General features: G+C 39.8%; 1 protein-coding gene across 3 annotated transcripts in view; it reads left to right on the forward strand.

Annotated features, from left to right (window-relative positions):
* Positions 1–20,426, forward strand: part of TGFBR3 (transforming growth factor beta receptor 3) — a 116,248-nt gene that overhangs the window by 56,488 nt on the left and 39,334 nt on the right. For all 3 annotated transcript variants that reach the window (XM_042030234.1, XM_042030235.1, XM_042030233.1), the window contains exon 4: positions 8,980–9,117. In XM_042030234.1, coding sequence (XP_041886168.1) covers positions 8,980–9,117 — 138 coding nt within the window. The remainder of the gene's footprint in view (positions 1–8,979; positions 9,118–20,426) is intronic.

Below are 20,426 nucleotides of genomic sequence, written 5' to 3' on the forward strand. Positions count from 1 at the left end.
GTCTGGTTCTGATGATAAGCCTTAGATCTTCCTTAAAAACAATGTGTTGCTCTGCATGGAACAGGTGCCAAACTCCAGGGTGATGCTTCATCTGTACTGAAGGTGAAGGGAGCTGTGTTTGGTTCTTGCCTTGAACATGTTTTGAGGCTGCCATTTAGCACCTGAGGTCACTTGTTCTGTTCAGCCTAGAGAAGAGGAGATTGAGGGGAGACCTCATCACATTCTACAGCTTCTTCATGAGTGGAAGAGATGGGCAGGCACTGGTCTCCTCTCTGTCGTGACCAGTGACAGGACCCAAGATAATGGCCTGAAATTGTGTCAGGGAAGGTTTAGGCTGGTTATTAGGAAAAAGTTCTTCACCCAGAGGGTGGCTGGGCCCTGGAACAGGCTCCACTGGGAAGTGGTCACAGCCCTAAGTATGACAGAGGTTAAGAAACATTTGGACAATACTCTCAGACACATGGTGTGACTCTTGGGGACGGTGCTGTGCGGGGCCAGGAGTTGGACTCGATGATCATTGAGGGTTCCTTCCAACTCAGCTTGTTCTGTTATTCTCTGATTTTTCCTCTGAATCATTAATAATGGGAACATCATGTATAATTCAAAATAGTTTGTTAGCAGATGTTGGCATGTTCATGTGCTGCGGGACTTGATTTTTAAGCTCTTTGTGTCTAGCACAGCACACCCTGACCTTTAACCTCTATTGCAGGACAAGTAGGGGTGGAGGGAAAAGGAGTTTTCAAACACGTTTTGGTCAAAGGTTTTTGAGAGTACTTCTTAATGAAGAGAGTGCAGTGGGCCCTAGGTCATAGCTGGGCACTCCTTATCAAGTTTTCTCTACTCTTGTCTTTTTTTTTAATGGAGCCTAGTTTTCCAGTCTGGGTGGTAGATTGTAACGGTCAAGAGATTGTGCAATAGTATTCTCTTTTTTTATGAAGTAATGTATGGGACCACATCAGTCTCTGGTTTAATGCCAGTAGGTTCAGTGGAATTATGCCAGGGGTGAATCTTTCCCATGATTTTTAAAACTGAGCTATAACTGCTGTTCTGTCAATCTGATTCTCTCAGTACTGTGTGGGCGAGAAGGTCCAGGCAATGCCAATCTATTTGCAATCACATATTTAGGGTAAAATAAGTAAAGGGTTGATTTTAGAATTAGAGTGTTGCATGAGCCTTGGAAATAAACTACAGTCCCCCACGCACCTGGGTAGATGCTACCAGGGACTCAGATCCATTCCCTAAGGATTGAGTCGTGCCTCATCCTGGAAGTAACAAAAGGTCTTTTCTCCCCTTGTGCCTCATGCATCACAGCCCCCATCCCTGCTCTCTCCCAAAGGGGCAGGTCCCTGCCCCAGCAGCATCCGTGAGTGCTGGTCTGGCAGAGAGAAGGTGGTGTGGTGCGTCCCTGGCAAGGGCTGTGAAGGTGGCCAGCATTGGGTTCTGTGGGAGAAAAAGGAACTGTCTGTGGGTACGAGTACTTTCTTTTAGTGCCATTGCAGTTTCCCTGGAGTTAGTGGTTTCTTTGATACTGATTTGAAGATTGTCTGTCTGATTGCTGGGATGAGTTTTCAAAAACTGGTGCTTGCTCTGTCTGTACAAAGAGTCTGCACTGGAGAACCTTCCTAGAAGGGAAGCAGTAGGATCTCGTGTGCTTTTAGGAACGTGCTTATACACTCATTTGATTTAAGAGTGCAAATATCTAACCGTTTGAGCAAAGTTATGTTCAAGCAGTAACACCATGTGTACATACTTGGAGTTTCTTGGAAAAATCAGCAAACTCTCTCTCAGAAACTGTTGACTCTGGAAAGCTGGGCATTGTGATCTACTAATAGCTGTCTTGGTATCAAATCTGTAACACAATATTCAGTGATCATAGCAAAAATATGAGGGGGAGGAAAAAACAGTATTCCATTTTGAATTCACAGTCCGTGTCTAAAGAATACACTTTTCCTTTACTTTTATTTTAAAAAGATAAGTATCCTTCCCAAAGTAATTGATGAACACTTCTGAAAAGTGGCGCAGTACCAGATCCCACCACTTGAGGTGGATTAATGGATTAATCCTTGACTGAATTCTGTTATAGCCAGTGTACCAACATTATATTTTTTCAAGTGAATTTCAGTAGAAATTCCTAATCTCCTATATTGATAGACACAAGTGAACTGTAAAAATAAGTTTCTTCATATTAATTTCTTTGACTTGCAATACCAGAACAAATTATGTCTTATAAATATTGTATTAAGAGAGTGAGAACACTTAAGGCAGAGATAGGTACAAATTTTCAGATTTCAGCTCTAAATTTTGCCTGCTTTGAATGAGTTAATCATTGCAGCAGAGTAATGAGTTAAGATGTCATAAATCCATCTTTACTGCATCACTTGTAAGTCAAAAAATGTGCTTATGTGATCTGAGAGTTAAAATTCTTTTTTTCCTTCTTTTTTAGAGAACAGCTGTCCAAGCCTAGGCAGTGTAATTCAATACAACCCTGCATATTTTGTCCTGGCTTATTAGCAAAGATTTGTAATGGCTGTTTTGGAAAACGTGCTATGAATTTATCTAAAGGTCTTCATGCCGGAATAGTTAATTCAACCTTACAAATCCTTGGCACTTAACTTTCATCTTTTTAGAACAAAACACAGAGCCTGTGATTTGATGCCTTGAAGTCAGCAAAACAAAATGGTACTTTAACAGCAGCATTTACTTTGATCAGTTTTCAGCATTTGTGTCCTTGCCTTTCACATAGTACAAATTGCTTTACCAGAGTAACAGGGCAGGAGCCCGTAGACTGTTTTTGTAGTTGGTTTCTGTGGTGATACTCAGCCTTCCATGAAACTCTGATCTCTGGGGACAGAAGCTTCTGCAGCCGCCTTAACCTTGCTGCTGCTGGAGACCTTAAAGGAACTGTGTGCAGAATGTGCAGACAGGGGTGAGCAGCATGAGTCCGTACAGAGACAGCTGCCTCAGCAGTGCCAGTGAAGGTTTGATGGACATTGTGCCTGTGAATGGAAAAAGGCATGCTAGCAAATAGGACACAACAACTCTGTGGTTCACATCCCAGTTGTACTTGGATGCTTTTTAAAGATGAATGTGTAGGTTTTAAGATTTTTCAGAATAGCTTTCATCTATAATTTTCACCTATGACCAAACTGTTGTATTCCTCACAAGTTAGTCATGTATGATTTGGAGGAGTGCGTGCCAAGGGGGCCCAGACGTGAGTCTGGAAGAGGAGCTTCCTCTGACAAACAGCTGCTGAAGTTGAGCCTTGGTGAGAGGACCATTGCTGACACACATGCCCAGAAGGTCTGGCCTAGCTACTCATTGCACAATGCAAATGCTGGCTGTGCAACAGCTCAGTGATCAAATGAGTCCTTCATTGGGAGTGAGGAATGTGTTGGACCACATTGACTTATTTTCCTGTACTGTTGTGCTGCTGTCTGCTTGGTTAATGTGCTGTCTCTTAATATGTTTTTAAAATAACATGGGCAAAGCAATAGCAGCTGCTTCTTAAGTGGACTAGGTGACCTAAAAATGCCCAAGTCCATTTAATGATTCTGGTTTCCTTTTCTTTTGGTGTTGTTTGACCAAACTGGTCACAGAGCTGCCTGAAGACTTTGAATGAGGCAGAATGTTGTTGAAAAGTACAAAATATGTGTATTTTATAAGCTGCTTTGAAAATCTGGGAATGGATGGATAGTGTGTCTTTTTGGATCCCTGATGTTATTTTTTTTAAAAAAGCTTATATGGCAGTTTCAGAAAAAAGTTAGAAATTTTAACACAGAACTCAATGAATTTGGAGTTTCACACCATGTCTTCAAAACACTGTACAGCACTGAACACACATAGGATTGGTTTCTGATGGGGTTTCTGGGCAATGCTTCACATAAATATTTAGTAATATGGATTTTGCCAGTGAAAATACAAAAAGAAGGAGAAAAATCATAGTTATCTCTTGTGCTATTAATTAGAAACATTTTGTTTGGTGGTTTGAAGTGATCCAGTGTCTTTCTATTAATTTGTGTTGTCTTTAGAAGGTGCTATGAACTTTCTAGACATTTGAGAAAGGATGTGCCTTGAATGGCTCTTGAGCTGAGACAGAAAGGTGTCTGGGGGAGGGGGATCACGTAGGACTCAGCTAATATATGGTATAACTAGAGCCACAGTGGGGGCACTGTAGCAGAAATGACATTTTGTTGAGATTGTTGTAGAGAGAGTAAGGATGAGGATCTTGCACTGCACTGCTGTGGATGGAGGCAGCCATGCCAGAAGTTAGCAAAGGGGCAAGTTGGTGGGAGTATGGATGTGGCAGCAGAAAGCTTAGGAAGGCAGAGCTAAAGAGAGGGCTGGTGTCATGCTGGAGGGGCTGGTGCAGCTGAAGTGTTGAACTTGTGCTTGTGTTGACATCATAACTTTTAATACCTTAGAGTCCTGCTAAGCCTTTCAGTCTCTGAAGCAGGAGTGGGAAGAGGACCTCTGATGCGTAGTCAAAGTTCAGGCTCTCACTTGGACCCTGCAATTCAAACCACTCTCCCTCACATAAATGCCTCTCTGGTGAGCTCTTCTGACCATGCCCACTGTACTTGGGCTGAAATTTCATGGGATACCCACTGACTGTAGTTATGCAAGGTAAAACCCAAATGCTTGGCAGCAGGGTTTTGGCATAAGTATCTTGAGTGCTGGTAGCTCCCAAGCAGTTTGCTTGAAAAACTTTCCAAGAACCAGAAAGAAGTCTCATAACAGATATCACTGCTGTGTATCATCAAGCACTGTGTGATGCAAGACACTTGTGATGCAAGACAGTGATGTTGGAGCAACTCTAAGTTCAAGGGGGGAAGTATTTATGCTATGAGGAGTGTAATTTTGTACAACTTCTCAGTGGGAACAGTCACATTCAGACTTGGCTAACCAGCAGGTAGGTTCCTCAGCAGTGCTAGCTCTGAAGCAGAAACTGGTTATGAAAAACATGATGACCAAGATGGTCCTGTGTGGATACAAAAATGCTGCTAGCAAGGATTTTCTTGCTATTTTCCAAGTCCGTGAGAGACTTTTCTCTCTCACAGAAGATAGTAGCAGAGTTCCATAAACAATGAAACACCTGCAACCTTGAAAAGTCTTGTTTATGGTATAGTAGAAAAATATTTTGACAATGGATGTTTTAGGATTTTAGCCAATCACACCCAAGGGGTGGCTGATCCTTTGTCCAATTAGACTACGAAGAAAAAAGTCTTTAAAAGAGTTTGTAAAATAATTAAATCAATCAATCTTGCTGCACAATTCCTGCCTGCTGGATCTTCTCTCCTCCTCCCTATGGCTGCGGGACACGGTAATATACCCTAGGGCATTTTAATAGTCCTGAGCGGGTTTTTTTCAGTCTGTAAAACCAAGGTGGTTTTTTTTCTCAAGACTCAGTTTTTTGCTGAGTACTCTGTTATGCAAATAAATGTAGTGACAGGGAATATATATGCTAAGGAATATAGTGATGGAGGCTGCTGCAGAAGCATGGTCACATGAACTGTATTCTTTCTCAAGTTTAGAACTAGGGATATGAATTTTTCATTGTGTGTTCTTTTGCTTAGTTATGAGCAAACTGAGGAGTACAGGAATGCAAAATTACCTTTATTCGGAAAATTTTCACAGAAGCATTTCATTTAGTTATGAAAAAAGTTGATTCGGCATTGAAGTCCTGTAGCTTTTCTCAAGGATCTGCACTTTTCAGGCAGAACTGTAGGAAAATTCCATTATGTGGTATAACTTATCCTACAGTTTCAGCCAAAGGCATGGATAGGTACATCACCACTTCTGCATACAGCTCAAACTTTGTTGATTATTTCCATGCATGAATGGAAATAATAATGTATGTGTGTATTATACTGCATCTTTAATTTTCAAAGCTAAGGGAATAGCAACTACAAAGTCTGATAGTAGATCCAGTTGCAAAGAGTCTCTGATTTTCTCACTAAGGTAGTATGATTGCTCTGTGCTCTCTTGTGTGACTAAAACAACAGGAAGGAATCTTCATGAAGTCTAAAACATCTGTCTTGTCTGATAGATGTTGGCTTTGAATAAATTTGTCTGAGATCAGTTGAAACAGAGGTACTTCTCCATTTCCTTATTATGCAAAGAACTTGGCCGAGCTGCTTCTGAGATGAAGTTTTCAGAATGTGTTATATGTATTTATCATTCCTGCTTTTAATAAATAATGGATGTTTTAAATAGCAAGAATTTTTTGAAGTTTCTAATAAGAGCCATATCTTTTACACTGACTTGACATTCTAACAAAAATACAACCAGAGTGCAAGCCCAAGCTGAGTGCTCCTGTTGGCCAGTGCAAGAGGATTGTTACTGGTTTTCTATTCTTGTTTATTTAAGCACATAAACTATATTGTAAGTAATTTCATCAATATCTAGGGTCAAAGGAAACCAGTTATCATTGGGCATAGAAGTACGTTGGATGCATTTTATGCCATTTAAAGCTGAAAAAAATCAGAATAAAATTTGAACTCATATTTGCAAGGTCAGAACTACAAAAGATATAACTGGACTACTTTACTAAACTGAGATTACAGTATTTTTATTGTTTTGTAAGAAAACATAAGCCCAGAACAAGATAATTACCTTTAATAGTTTAAACAGCTTATTAGTAATTAGCAGTGATTACAGCTCAAAAGCTACAAGAAAAGAAACAAGAATGCTTTTTAGTTAACATGAATTTAATAGTGGTTCTAAACACCTTTTCCTTTTTCCTTTCACCTCTCCATTTCTAGACCGAACAACAAAGCAGGAGTCTTGTAAAATGAATAATTTCTCTCTCATGTTCAGGTAACAGAACTACTTTGGCTCTATAGGTGATACAGTAAAGCAGTTTCTGTAGCTACAAACATGGTTGTTTGGCATTTCAGGTCTCTGTCCTCCCATTAGGATTGAGAGCACTAGCACCCTGCAATTTGCTAAAATGAGGTATTTTATTCTTTAGAGGCAGAAAATGGAGAGAAATGTGGTTCTTGGTACTCCGTGGTACTTAGTGTTTTCTTTATGAAATGTGTAAATACTACCATGTCTTCTGCTGGAGAGGCCAGGTGGTGCCAGAGGTGGCTGCAGAGGGCAGAATATGGCACTGCCTGGCCTTCCTGAAGGCAGGGCTGGCACTGCCCGGCTGTGGGCCAGGAGAGGAACTCATTCTTTAAAGCAGCTTGGGTTTATTACAAATATGGATTTACTCAGCTTTCCAACAAGTTTTAATCAAGCTTAACAAAGAGGAGGACAGGGATGTCCTCGGTGCTCCCAGAGGTGTGCATTTGGGGTTTGATGTCTCTCACTGTGGGGACTGAGGACAGGTTTGGTCAGTGGATTGTCAGAATCTGGTGCATTCTGCTTGTAAGCAACTGCTACCAGTTAGTGTGGGAGCACAGCCAGCTGTTTGCGAGCTTTTTTTGCAAGGTCTTAAGTAGTGGAAAAAGGTCTTTCTGCTGTCCTCTGGGTGTCTGGGACCTGAGACCAAGGCTTAGTGTTGACTTTATAGTGATGGTGAACTTTTCAAGGGGAAATAAATAAAAAAGACCAACCAGCAACAACCACCCAAAAAACCCCCAAAAAACCAAACAAAAAAAAATCCCCAATGCAAACAAAAAACCCCCAACCAAACAAAAAAAATCCCAAACAAAAAAACCAAACCAAAACAAACAAACAAAAACCCACCCCCACCCTTCTTTTTATTTTGGAAAAATTTGCAACAGTAATAGGTACCTAGTTTTCAATTTGGTCTCTAGCTTTCATCTAGTTACGTTACTGGATGAACCTCTGTTTACTTTAATGGTAAACTAATGGTTGTTTGCCACTTTGTAAGAATCATGCCATGAACTATACATAGTGGCTCTTCTTTATCTCCAATTTACTTTTGGATTCTCTAGCAGGATACAGAATTAATTCTGAATTACCCATGTGCTCATTTCTGTTTGCCACCACTCAAACTGCTGGTTGTGTTCATGTTTGCTTCCTCTATACATTTTTTAGAAAGAGTTGTGATTGTCTGTCAGGGAACCTGCCAGTCACCAGTATTGTGAGACATCAGCTTCCCTGCTCAGTCTATGGTAGATCATCTCTCCACTGCACACTAAAGGGTTCTTCCTATAATGTGGGATGAAGTATCAAGCTAAACCCCGACTGCTTAAACAGCTTCTTAGGTGCCACAAAACCACTGTAATATCAACTGCAAGTCTGTATATGCTATAAATGGACAGGCTGTTCTGTCATGTGTTTGGTTATGGTTTTGCCCAACACTGAAGCCTTTCTAGAAGGGCAGTGCTGGGATATGAGGAGCTGGGCAGGAGGGACTTCCAGCAACCACAAACTGGTTGCTTCAAAGCCACCTGTAACTGTTTGCCTCACTTCCATGATGTCCACTTTCCTGGGATCATTTACCCTGTTATCTTTTTAGTCTCTGAACACAGGCATTTTCTTTGCCTAGTGTATGTTAAAATTTCTTTTGGAATTCCTTCCATAAAGTAGTGTAGTGCTCACTTGTGTTTCTGGATTTGTTCCTCCTGTTTTTTGTTTGTTTAGGATTTTTTTGTTTTGCAGGCTAGATTTATGCCCTTAATAGAATCAGCACGTGAGGTTTTATACTCTAAGCCAGCTTTGTAGACTACCATCTAGAAACCAGAAATCAGAGTTTGCTTTGTAATTCTTTTTATCTCCATGTTCTCCAACTCTCAGCTTAGTGGTTTGACCTTTTGCATAAGCTATTTTTCATCAGCATTTGCCAAGGTTTTCTTTTTAGCAGTGCTTTGCAATCATAGAGCACAAATGTTAACTATTTCATATTTTATTTTCTCTGTGCTTTGTTGACTGATTTTTGTGGAAGTAGATTAGTGTATAATCTTGAGTCAAGACCTGAATGCTAAAAGTCATAATATGTATAAATTACCTTTGATTCATTGTTTCAAATTCCAGGAAGTATTTACATATTTCTGTGTTTTTCTGTAGGTCACGTTACATTTGAATCCAATTTCATCAGTGCATATCCACCAGAAGCCTCTGGTGTTTCTTCTCAACTCTCCTTTGCCTTTGGTCTGGAAACTAAAAACAGAAAGACTGGCACCTGGAATCCGAAGAGTTTTCTTTGTAAGTGTACACAGTCCTCTGGCCTGCTCTCTATCATAGCTGCTTGTCGCATAAGGCGTGGAGTTAATGGCATTCATTTCGAAATTTTTCAAACTTAGATTAAAAAAACAAGTTAACAGCGGGTCAAGTTTCCTTGTAGGGCTCTGGGGAACAGTTAGGTGGTAGGGCAAAGCAGTTTGGGAAAAGTAGCCAATTACTTGTTATGTGAATTTAAGGAAAAGAAAGCAAAATTGCTTTTCAGAATCTGCACATCATATAGTTATTAATACTAACAGCCATTCGAGTTCAAAAAGCTGTGAGGTTGTAACAGATTCCTGATTGGAACTCTTAACAGTACCATAAAGCAAAAAGTCTCAAAGCAATTGGAAATATTAAGAGTGGATGCTAGTTGTGTGGTCTGTGACCAAAACAAAAATTTGTATGTATTGAGCTCAATATGTCCAGTTACGGTTTATGTCTCTGATGAAGCTTTGGTCTATTGAAATGACCAGGCTAAGCCCAGAATGAAGTCATTTTTGTTTCTCAGAAAGACTGGAGCTCTGCTTATAATGCAAGATCCAAATATTACCTAGTATTTGTAAATCATGTCCTTACAGTTTGCCAGGACATTCAAGTTTGCTATTTGTAGTGAAACAGACAAGTTGTTTGGATTAAATTTTTGATGCGTGACATCATGTCTAATCATGAGTTGTCTTTATGGAAGTTGCAGCTTTCACTATATTCAACTCTAATTGCAGAACTAAACTTGATTATTTTTAGCGGTATCCTTATAGGGCTTCATTTTGCTCCTCCAGCACAGCTGACAGTGGTAGGCAAGATTGTTTCTGCAGCACCCAGTAGGAACTTAATTGTGTCACTGTGCATCAGCAGGACAGGAAGATGGACCATGGTGCAGCATTAGAACGCTGAGAAGGGGGCACTGCTCTCTCAGTTGACCTGGTATGGTGGTGACACTATTAAGTGCACGAAGAGTTCTGTCACTTGCTGGACACTGCAAGCTTTCTGGAATTGTCTTTCTTTTTCCTGTCACCAAGGTGTAAGAGTAGGAGTACCCTTGATATTTTGAACTCTGAAGGACTCTGTCCTGTTTCCAGTACAGTGTGTTACTGATTGGTGCCAAGAACATGGGCTTGTTTTTATTCTAAGGTATTCACAATCTTAGGTTTTTCGTTGGTGTTTTGGAGATTCATTACTGTTATCTTCTTGTTGACCATTCCTGTTACATGTCCTTAATGCAACCAGTACAGTTCTGGTGTGCTCAGAAAATGGCTGAGGAACAACATGCGGAACAACAGTGTACCACGTCCTCATTCCTCTCATTGACAAAAGAAGCAGGATCTTTCATCAGATAATAACACCTTGGACCTACTTTCAGTTTAGTTTTGACCTTTTCCTACAATGCATCATCACTCCCATTTCCTGTCAACTAGATTTTGCTCAGCTAGTTTGTGTTTTTCCTCTGCACCCAGGATTTTCCCTCTCCCCTTACCTTGCTCCGGACCTGGAGAGATGGTCTTCTGAGACTCATCCATTTCTGCTCAGCTGATTGTGCTGGAGTTCAGATGGTGATCATGCTGAGCTTGCTTGGTTTGTCTCAGTGGGGCTTCAACAGCCTGCATTAAGGCTTAGGAAAAATAGGAATGTGCCCAAGGCTCTGACTGCCAAAACTGTACCATTAGATGTGTGTTTGCTTCAGAAAACTGTTTCAGGCTCTTCTGGTTACAAGATCAGGCTTGAAGATGTGAGCAGCAGCAGTCATAGTCCTTGCCAAACGAGAAGTTGCCTGACCTCAAGAACTGCCCTGATAAACTTGGCCACTGATGCTGCAGGAAGGAGTGGACTGTTTCTCAGCTGGGGCAGGAGTACCTGGTAGGCACTACAGATTTCCTGCTGTGTTGGGGGCTCAAATCAAATGCCTCCTCTCAAAACTGTACCTCTTAGTCTCTGCTGGTCATGGTAAGGGCTGAACAATGTGGTGCCTTATGCCATCCTGCCAGCCTGTGGCACTGGGATAATGCTGCTGCCCATGGGAGCTCACCTTTTTTTTGCAAGGGACTGAACTGGGTCTCAGTGTTAACCCATCCCTAATCCATCTGAATAGCTCTCCATAACAATTTTGGATCTCCTTAAGTGCCATATGAATTTATGTATTTTTCCTTCCACCATATTAAGGTTTGTATTTTTCTTTCCTACAAAGAGCTCAAAGAATGAGATTGCAGAATGCCAGGGTGTTGATCCACCATTACCTCTCCCAGTTTAATCCCTCTGGTTCCTCTCACTCTGAAAGTTCACTCTGTTTTCTTTTCCTAAGGCAATATTTTTGCTGTAAACATAAGCTAACTTCAGTCTCTTACTAGGGATTCATCAGCCTTCCATGACCCAGTTTCTCAGTAGCTAGGGCAACTTGGGATGATAAGCCATGAGGTTACGGGCTGAAAAACTTTAAGTGTGGTCATCATCTGTTGCTTTTCCACAATTCCACTCTGCTCACAAGGACGAATGCATTGTTTTCCCAAAAGCTTTCTGAAAAAAGAGCACAGAGTCATGTGGCACAGAAAACATGAAAAATGTGGAGGAAATCCTAGCAGCACCTGTAGACAAGTGCAGTATGCCAAATAGAGGTCAAGGGGTTCTAGTTTTGCATAGAGCTGTTTGCCTGTGTTGAGCTGTGCTAGTTTGCAAACCCTGCGATGGTCTCTGTCCTAGAAAAGGTTGTCCCTTTTCAGAATCAAGGGTTCTTGATTTGGGTAAGCTGTGGGGCAAAGGGACATACTGCTTCTGCCCTAGTTGCAGAGAGGTTCCCTGCCTCTGTGCCAGAGCCTTCAGTAAGGTCCAGACAACTGACCCTGGGACTGTAAATAGCAGCTCCAAGGGTTGCAGAGTGCCGAGCATGCTTCCTTGGCCCTTGTTTAAAAATACTTAGCTCTGTGGCTCTGACTTGTTCAGTCTCCTTAAATGTATAGCCAAAACAGAAAATTGAGTATTTTGAATCATAAAAGATTACAAATTCAAAAAAGCTTTTCTAGTGCCCATGAATTCTATGCTCAAAACAGAAATCTGTGCCATGCATACTACAGGAGTGTCATAACAATGTTATTGTCTGTCTCTATGGAAGTCTTAGGCAAGATATTCATTGACTTTCCAACTTTTCCTTCAGACTTTTCAAACAATACATTCATTCACAATTTTATTAATATACTATATGTAAAGTATGAATTGCAATGACTTTCACTGATTGAGTCCTAGTTAGAATGGTAAATAGTGTAAAGAAGTTTAAATGACAACTTCTGGGACTTGTTGCTGATAAAGACCACGTTGCTAGAGCTAGGTCAAAGTTTTTAGTGAAAGGATCATGTAACCATTAGTGAAGTCCTAGGTCCTTATTTCTTTTTAATATTAGTGCTTTTTTTCCCTATGTAAAGTATCATAATAATGTTTTCAAATTGTTACAGGGACATGTGCTTTGAGTAAGTCAATAACTAAATAAAAGTTACAAATTAATTGTATTATAAATTCCAGGGTTATTTCTAACAAAGGTAACTCCAGGATACGAGATAATTAATTGGAGCACAAGTGCTGTTATTAGCCTTGTACAGGTGGAGAAACCAAGGCACACTGAGCTTAACTGATGATTGTACTGGAGCAGAGGGTAGAGTTAGGGCTGTGTGTTCCTAGCGTCCTCATTAGCAAAATGGTCTGTTTCCTTCACTCTGTGAATTTATTGTTTGAGTTTCCATTAAAGCTAAGCTGCCCCAGGAAAGGATGAAAAGATTTAAAGCTTGTGTCAGCACATATCCAAAAGACCAGGAAAAGACAGGAATACTGAGTTGGGCTGGAGTTTAACTTCTTATCACATAGTTCAAGCTTGGATTTTTGCCTTGGGCCTGGTCCTCCATCAGTTAAGAAGCTTAAAATGAATGTGGGAGAAAATCCAGGCTTTGGGTACATGGTTATAATATAGGGGAAAGCACAAATTACCTTCTTGGTAAACACTTTTTCAGTATGAAAATGTAGATTTGATGTATACATGCGGTCTTGAACTTATTTTTATCATGTAATGCACATAGTTTCACTCAGTGACTTGTCATGTGCTTTATCTTCATGGAAACAGCTCATGGTTTCATTTTCACAAAATGTCTACTGGTGGCTAAACCTCACAGTGGAATAAATTATCATTAAAATTAAGTTGCGTGCCCCAAAGTGGCACTGAATGGAAGCAGAGTGATTCTCACAGAGTGACAGTACTTTGGAGGAAGCCATCATGACAGGGCATGGCTGCTGAGGGAAGTCGTTCTTCGCTGTTCTGTTGCCAGTGTTGTAATTTTGCTGCTCAGGGTGCTTTCCCCATCTATAAATCAGAAAGAACACCAGTGAGTACTCTTAAGAGAAAATTTGGGCATTTTGATAAAAACCTGACAAAAATTTTCTCTGGACAAGAAAGAGAAAAGAATATATGGTGTCTACCTAGTGTGGTGTTAACAATACATTTAGCATGGACAGGGTTATTTTCAGACTCTGCATGAGTTACTGTATATTGACGGGTGAAGTAGGTGATGCTGTGAAATTATTGTAATTTTAGTAAAATAAGTCTTGAGTTTATTTTCATAGTGTTAAAAATAAATGTACCTTAGTGTCATGGCATTTCAATCCAAAAATACCTGAAATGGGTTAGGGCATGAACTGCCTGACCTAAGTAATTGTAAATCATCACTTCAATTACTGGTGCATGTTGTCATATTAGTCTGATTGTATATTTGTACATGTCACAAAAATACAACAATTTGGGAACTGGGCATTTTCTGTTCAGATGTTCATGGGCTCATCACTCTGAAGAGTATTGCATGGGTGTGAAGCTCTGTTCAGTTCAGCAAGGGGAATGCTTGGCATCTGTGCTACGTTTTGTTTTTTTTCCTCAGCAGGGAATAAATGCCAAAATTGCATTATGAAGGGGAGTGGGAGAGGAAGTTGAAGGACATCTTCACTGGTGATTAGACTGGTTAGGTTATGACAGATCACAGTTCTACGTATGCTAGACAGCTGCTGTAGAAACTGCTTTTACCTGTGATCTTGGTGCAGGTCAGTATTGCAGAAAAACATTACCAGACCTCTTCCACTACCCCACTTTTAAGTTTTCATACAGCAAAATAGTTTCCTTCCTTCCCATCAAGTCGTCATTTCTCTCTTTCCCTAAAACTAGTTTATTGCTAACACGTCTTGGCAAAAAACCAGAAGTTTTATGAAACCGTACAGAAAGAGGGTTTTATAGGTGCTGCTCAGCATGTTATTTTTTTTTTCTTTATATATGGTAGCTTTTTCAATTGCTTTTATAGCCTAGGAATGTCTTTACTCAGCAAGTGAAAGTAGTGAGAATTAAATCAATGAAAGAAAGTTCCCAATCCTTTGTGATTTCCTGTTAGAATAGATCCAAAACCCCTTAAATATCTACATATGTGATTATATGTAATATATGATTTAAGAAGCAATGCTTCAGCTCTCTCTGATTTAGTTATTCAGGCAATTAAATGAGTAAGAGTTGTAGGTAAGAAAACACTTATGCAAACAAATAACCTTGCAAGAACTAGGAGTGAATGTGTGTGTTAAGGTAGTGAAATGGAAGAAGCAAGAGCAGTAGTGATAAATACAAAAACAGATCACTTGCTCTTGGTTTGAGATTTGAAAAGACAAAATAAAAGCTTTAAAGAAGAAGAAGTGATAGAATGAAGAGTTTAATTATTAGTCATTTCTGTATTTCTGAGAAGAAAAAAAGCCATGTTCTTATTATTCCAGCCAATTGGTGGTTTATTCCTCTCACTTCATGAAAATATGGTTCACATATTTTGGGTCACTGCCACCAAACCACAGGCTGTTCTATGGCTTGCACTAGATTTGGATGACTGACAAAACTCACTGAAAAACAAGTGCTATTTGTTTTCCTGTGCCTAGTATTTAACGGGAAATCAGGAGGCTAAATTTCCAATCACTGGTTAAACAGACCCAGATGTGAAGAAGAGTGCTCTGCTAGGAGAAGAGTGAGGAAGGATAGGAAATGCATGACTAGTGATAAATTCGCTATTAATAGTGACCTTTCACTATTCAAAGTAAAAGCAGTAGATTTTCACTGTTGTGTAACAGTGTGAAGAGGAATTTAAAGGGACATTTACATTTTGCTGTAGAATCCTGGGGTTTGGGGTTTTTTTTATAGATCTTCATCGTTCTTCTACTCAGGAGCTGGAAATAATCCTGTAGTTGCCCTTTTCCACTTGGAAGAGTTCATATCCTCCCTTCCCCTCCCCACACCGTTTTCCTGCCTTTTGAAAAAATGTGAAAATTAGCATTATGTGTCTAATTAAAAGTGTTTAGTAAACAGTAACTCTTACTATGCTTTTCACAATGGTAAATTTCCCTATAGACTTTGTCTCCTGGCATGATTCAACCCTGGCAAAATACTGCTTTTCTAAAGTCTATATAAATGGGTTACTCCCAGAAATATTAGGGTGACCTCAGGCTACATATGGTGGTGATTCTTATATTCTTGGCAAAAGAGGGGAAGGATTTTGTCAGCAGTAGGAATGGCAGAAAATGACAGGGTAGTAAATACATGCTTGAAAATGATGCATGTAAAAGGAGTTTAAGAGTACAATAATCCTAGTAAGGCATCTTTAAATATCTAGAGGGTTTGAGGGTTGGTTTTTTTCATTCAAAGCTTGCTTCAGGAAGACATTTCAGAAGAGAAGTGATATTTCTGGCTTAGGAAGCAAGATATAGTACATGAAATGAGTATGCAGAGCCTGGTAAAAAAATTCTGTGTGATGTCCCAAAATAGGGAAATTTTATGATGTATAGGTATCCTCTGCTTTCACTGTAATCACTTTGGTTTGGGCAGAAATATTTCGAAAATACCAACTTGCCAGTAAATTTCACAGGAAACTAGGCAGGTCCTTGTGCCTTAGCTTCTTCTTTCGTGGGACTTCAAAGGGCTGCATTTTTTTGGGAGCTTGGTTTGCTAAGAGTGTCATGGAGTTCATACTAGATCCCATGTGATTAAGACATCTTTCAAAATTCAAGCTTTACTGCATGGTGTTTGTTTCAGCTTTAAGAGTGGGCTGTCTCTGTGGGTCATTGCTCCAAACAAAACTTCTGTTAGGAGTGTGGATAGGCCAGATCTGGATGATGCTGCCTCTTGTATCTCCTGCTGATCTTTCTCATTGCTGCCTCTGATGCTAAGCATTCCTCCTACTCCTGGTCCCTCTAGAAGCCCAGACCTATCACTTTCAGAACCAAGACAGCTGGTAGTCAGGAAGATGTGGACTTTAGGTTAATCCAGGCTGCAAGAGTAAGGAAACAAAGAATATTCTTGCATTTAGTGGTCGAGGTGTATTCCCAAACCAGTCTTGCAGGAGGCTGAAGGACCTGGAACAGGCACCTGTGATAGTCTTTTCTCTTCTGTATGGTCATGGCTCCTTCCTTTCTTTGTTTGCTTCAGTAAACAGGGGCTTAACCAGTGGAAGTTTACAGAAGCAGGCAGTGGATTTTGGCAGACTCCTGGTGTTAGTGATGTGGAGATAATAAATCACAACAGGTTGTGTTACTGAGTCACTGATTCCAGTGGAAACTATAGCTGCAGTTGCATAGATACGCTTTGATTCTCCCCTTCACTTCTTCCACTAAATTGACTCTAACTTGAAACAGAATCCCTGGAAAAGCTTCTGCTACCTTATTTTGCTCATATCAAACAAGTGTTATGTTGAGTCTATTAAGGTGTTGTTAAATTAATGTGAGATGAGTGGACAGTTACCTGTCTGCAATTAATAAACTCCTGAGCCTTAAACTTTGGGAACAGATTTCCCCCTTACACAGATTTTCTTGTTTGTTTGTTTATCATTCTAGTAACTGTTCCTTAGGGGTTTTGAAAGTTGCACTTGATTTGACACAGATTCAGCTTTGATGGAAAATCCCAGGATTTTTTTTCTAGCTATATAAAGATGTGCAGGAGTCTGCTCTCTGATCTCATAAGGTTCTGCTTTCATCTTGAGAAAACATTGTATGGCCTTGGTCATGTAAGGATCTTTGGTAGCTGCCAAACTGAGCATCTCCTAGGAAGTAGAATTAAAATTGAAAATGTAATTAAGATAATGCTGCTCTTATGTGTGTTTTTTCAAAATGTGAAAACTGTAAGTGGAATTTTTTAATGACTGCATGTGGTCTTGAGAACACTAAACTGAAAATGAAAAATTTTGTCATTGTCTGAAAACATCACACCTCTGTGGCTGTAAGGACTATGCAAAGTTGATGATTCACAAATGCGGCATGTAATTTCAAAAGCAGCATGTTTCTTATTTGTTGAAGAGAATTGTTCTCTTGATGATTATAGTATGTTGTATATGGATTTATTAACAACAAAAGATACATTTTTTGAGTACCTGATATTTCTCCATCCATGGCTTTATTTTTCCTCTGTAAGTGGATGAAAGCACATAAAAGTACAGTATCAAAAAACACCAGCTGACTCTGATCCCCATGTAGGCCGCTCTGATAGTTGGTTGAAGTCTTTTAACTTTATTCTGAGCAGATATACTCCTCTCCTACATGTTCCACCACAGGTCTGATACTGCATACCTCAGATAAAAATATGAAGGATGCTGCTTCTTTTCCTTCTACTATATTTGCTTCAGTCATGGATTTAGGGGTCGATTAGTTGGTCACTTGTGCTGGCAGGCCTTTCATGGGTAGTGGTGTAGCTGTTGTTGTGAGAGGAGGGATTGGTTCATGCTGTATGGCTGTGGACACTAAACTTTGTATTCTGAGTCATGTCCCAGAGGTGTCTACCTCTCTCTCTCAAGGCTAAATTATGAACTTGTTTCCTACTTGGGAGTTCTGAATTATAACTACGTTAAATACTTAAAATGTTATAAAGCATGATCCCCCTGGATCAGATTCAAAGGGGAAAAAAAGGCAATAAACATTTAAAAGGAGAGAAGGAAATAGGTGAAATAAGAAACAGAATGTGCTATTTTGTGTGTGCAGTATTCACACTCACCACTGTATATATTTGAGATGACTCAGGTTTGGTTCTGGGAGTTGTTTCCTCTGGGGAGTAGTAACTTCTTACACTTCTGCCAGGTAACTGATGTCCTGAACTACCATGGCAGCCTTGCAAGGGCAGTTTATGCAGACTGGAACCTTTTCTTAAGGGACATATGAAGGCTGTCCCCCCAGCATGAAGGGTGTATGTTTCCTTGCCTTGCTATGATGCAAAGAAAATTTCAGGCCCTATTTTCCCCAGTGGTCAGCAGGGTAATAGTGTATGTAACCAAAATATGTTTCTAAACACATTTTGGTTTTTGATGGAAGACTCAGGTTTTGGAAGCAAATTTTCAATATACTGTGCTTGATCCTCATTTCCTCTGAGGAGCAGCCCTTTGAACTGCGGCGCTTGCTGTGGTTAGTGGCCATGGCCAGTATCTTTTGGTCTTGCAAACGGATTTTCCATGTCCAGTTTCTTCATTTAGCCTCAGAAATGTGACAGGACATGTAGGTGTACTCAGCAGCAGAGGATGTTTCCGATGCATTCCCTTTTCATGTCCTTGCAACAACTGGAAGAAATAGCGTGGGGGCACTTTTTCCACTCTGCAGCCTCAGAAAGTAACCACTGAAGGAGTTGAAGGGAGGAGATAAAAGTATCTGTAGCAGCAGTCTCTTAATCACTCATTCAATGCATAATTAGTGCTCAGATAAAAATTGATGTATCCCCAAATATTTAAAACATTATTTGACTTTAATGCTTTGGCTTATCCTATACATGTTAGAGCTGCTTTTGATTTGTTCTGAAGAGTAAGTAGTTAATGTTCAAGGCAGGTGTTGAAACAGTGATGGTTGCCTTTTTTGGAAGGGTCTGCTGAATTCTTCCCAGAATAAATAACGTGCTTGGCTCACTTAACCTTGCCTTAGGTCTGCGTAGTAAAAATCCCAACATTGGCAAGCACAGCAGAACTCTGCAGTCCTTTCTAAAACCTGGCTAGTGGAACCAGCATTTCAAATAGACTTCAGCATGTGATTGAAAAAAATAAATATGATAAGCTTCATGTTTATTTAAAGATGTTTACTGTATGATCACTTAGTGAGGATGCTTGTGCCAGACTTTTTAGTTGCTCTGCTTTCTGTCTGTCAGTTCCTCTCCTATAGAACTTGGTAACTTTGATAGGATCTGTCCCTCAGGAAGACATTTGTCATGATGCAGGATGATAAAAAAGGTTTTCAAGTTTTAATTAGTAATAATGAAAAGCCAAGTGTATTCTGAGGGAAGACAGCTGTTGTGTTAGCATACATTTAACTATCTCAAATGAAAAATACAGCAAAAATGTATTATTGCAAGGCAACGCATTTCTTTGGTTGTTAGAAGGAATAATATTTTCTCTCATGCTGTCCTGAAATGTTTAAAAAGACACGCTGATGCTGCTTTGCCCTGATGCTGACCATAAAAAAAATACTGGAAACAATGTGTAAATGAAAACCAACTACTGTACTTACTGGATAAACTGTTTGTCTCTGAGGGTGAAATGCCAACATCTATTCAGTATTCCTGCAAAATAATCACTGGTTAAGTCCTTAAATCCTGCAAATTTCATTCATGGGAGATTTTTCTAGTTAGGCCAAAGGTCTATGAAAATGTCCCACATGTCTCTGATACAAAAGCCAGCATTGCTAAGAGGTGCTGTGTACGCAGTCTGGCATGACCTGGCTTGTGCTGTGTCACTGTCATCCCCTCAGACTGTACACTTGGAATTTGCACAGAATTTGGAGTGTTAGGAGTATCATAGAGATGCTCCATGAAATCAGTCTGTGGCATAGCTGCTTCTAAGTCTGAAAGTACAAAGTGAGTGCGATTTGCGAAATTCTTTATAGAGATAACTGGTTCCTCTCTTTTCCTAGTACTGGGTTACCTCTAATGGCAGACTTAACTTCCTTATTTGAGAATATTGAGAGAATGTGGTGTAGTCTGTGTTACATTGAATAATACAGACTTTTTTCATTCAAAGGAAGCATTTTATGATAGTCATTTGAAAACAAATAAGAAAGATTATTCAGAATTGAAACAGATGTTAGTTTAAACTTTGAAAACTATTCTGGTAAAAGGATTCCTAAGCTGGTTTTTGTGACAGGTCTGGTCAAATTGGACTCTGAATTGCCTGTGCCTTCTCGTAGAGGAGAATATATGATATGTGCATAATAAATGCTGGCATTATAGCTAGCAACACAGGGAAGAATTTGGAATTTCTTTTCATGTGCCAAAGGATGTAATTTATGTATTT

This window comes from Corvus kubaryi, unplaced genomic scaffold, assembly GCF_017639235.1.
Source record: "Corvus kubaryi isolate FWS band 111438036 unplaced genomic scaffold, C.kubaryi_AGA036_p1.0 37334, whole genome shotgun sequence".
NCBI classification, from domain to species: domain Eukaryota; kingdom Metazoa; phylum Chordata; class Aves; order Passeriformes; family Corvidae; genus Corvus; species Corvus kubaryi.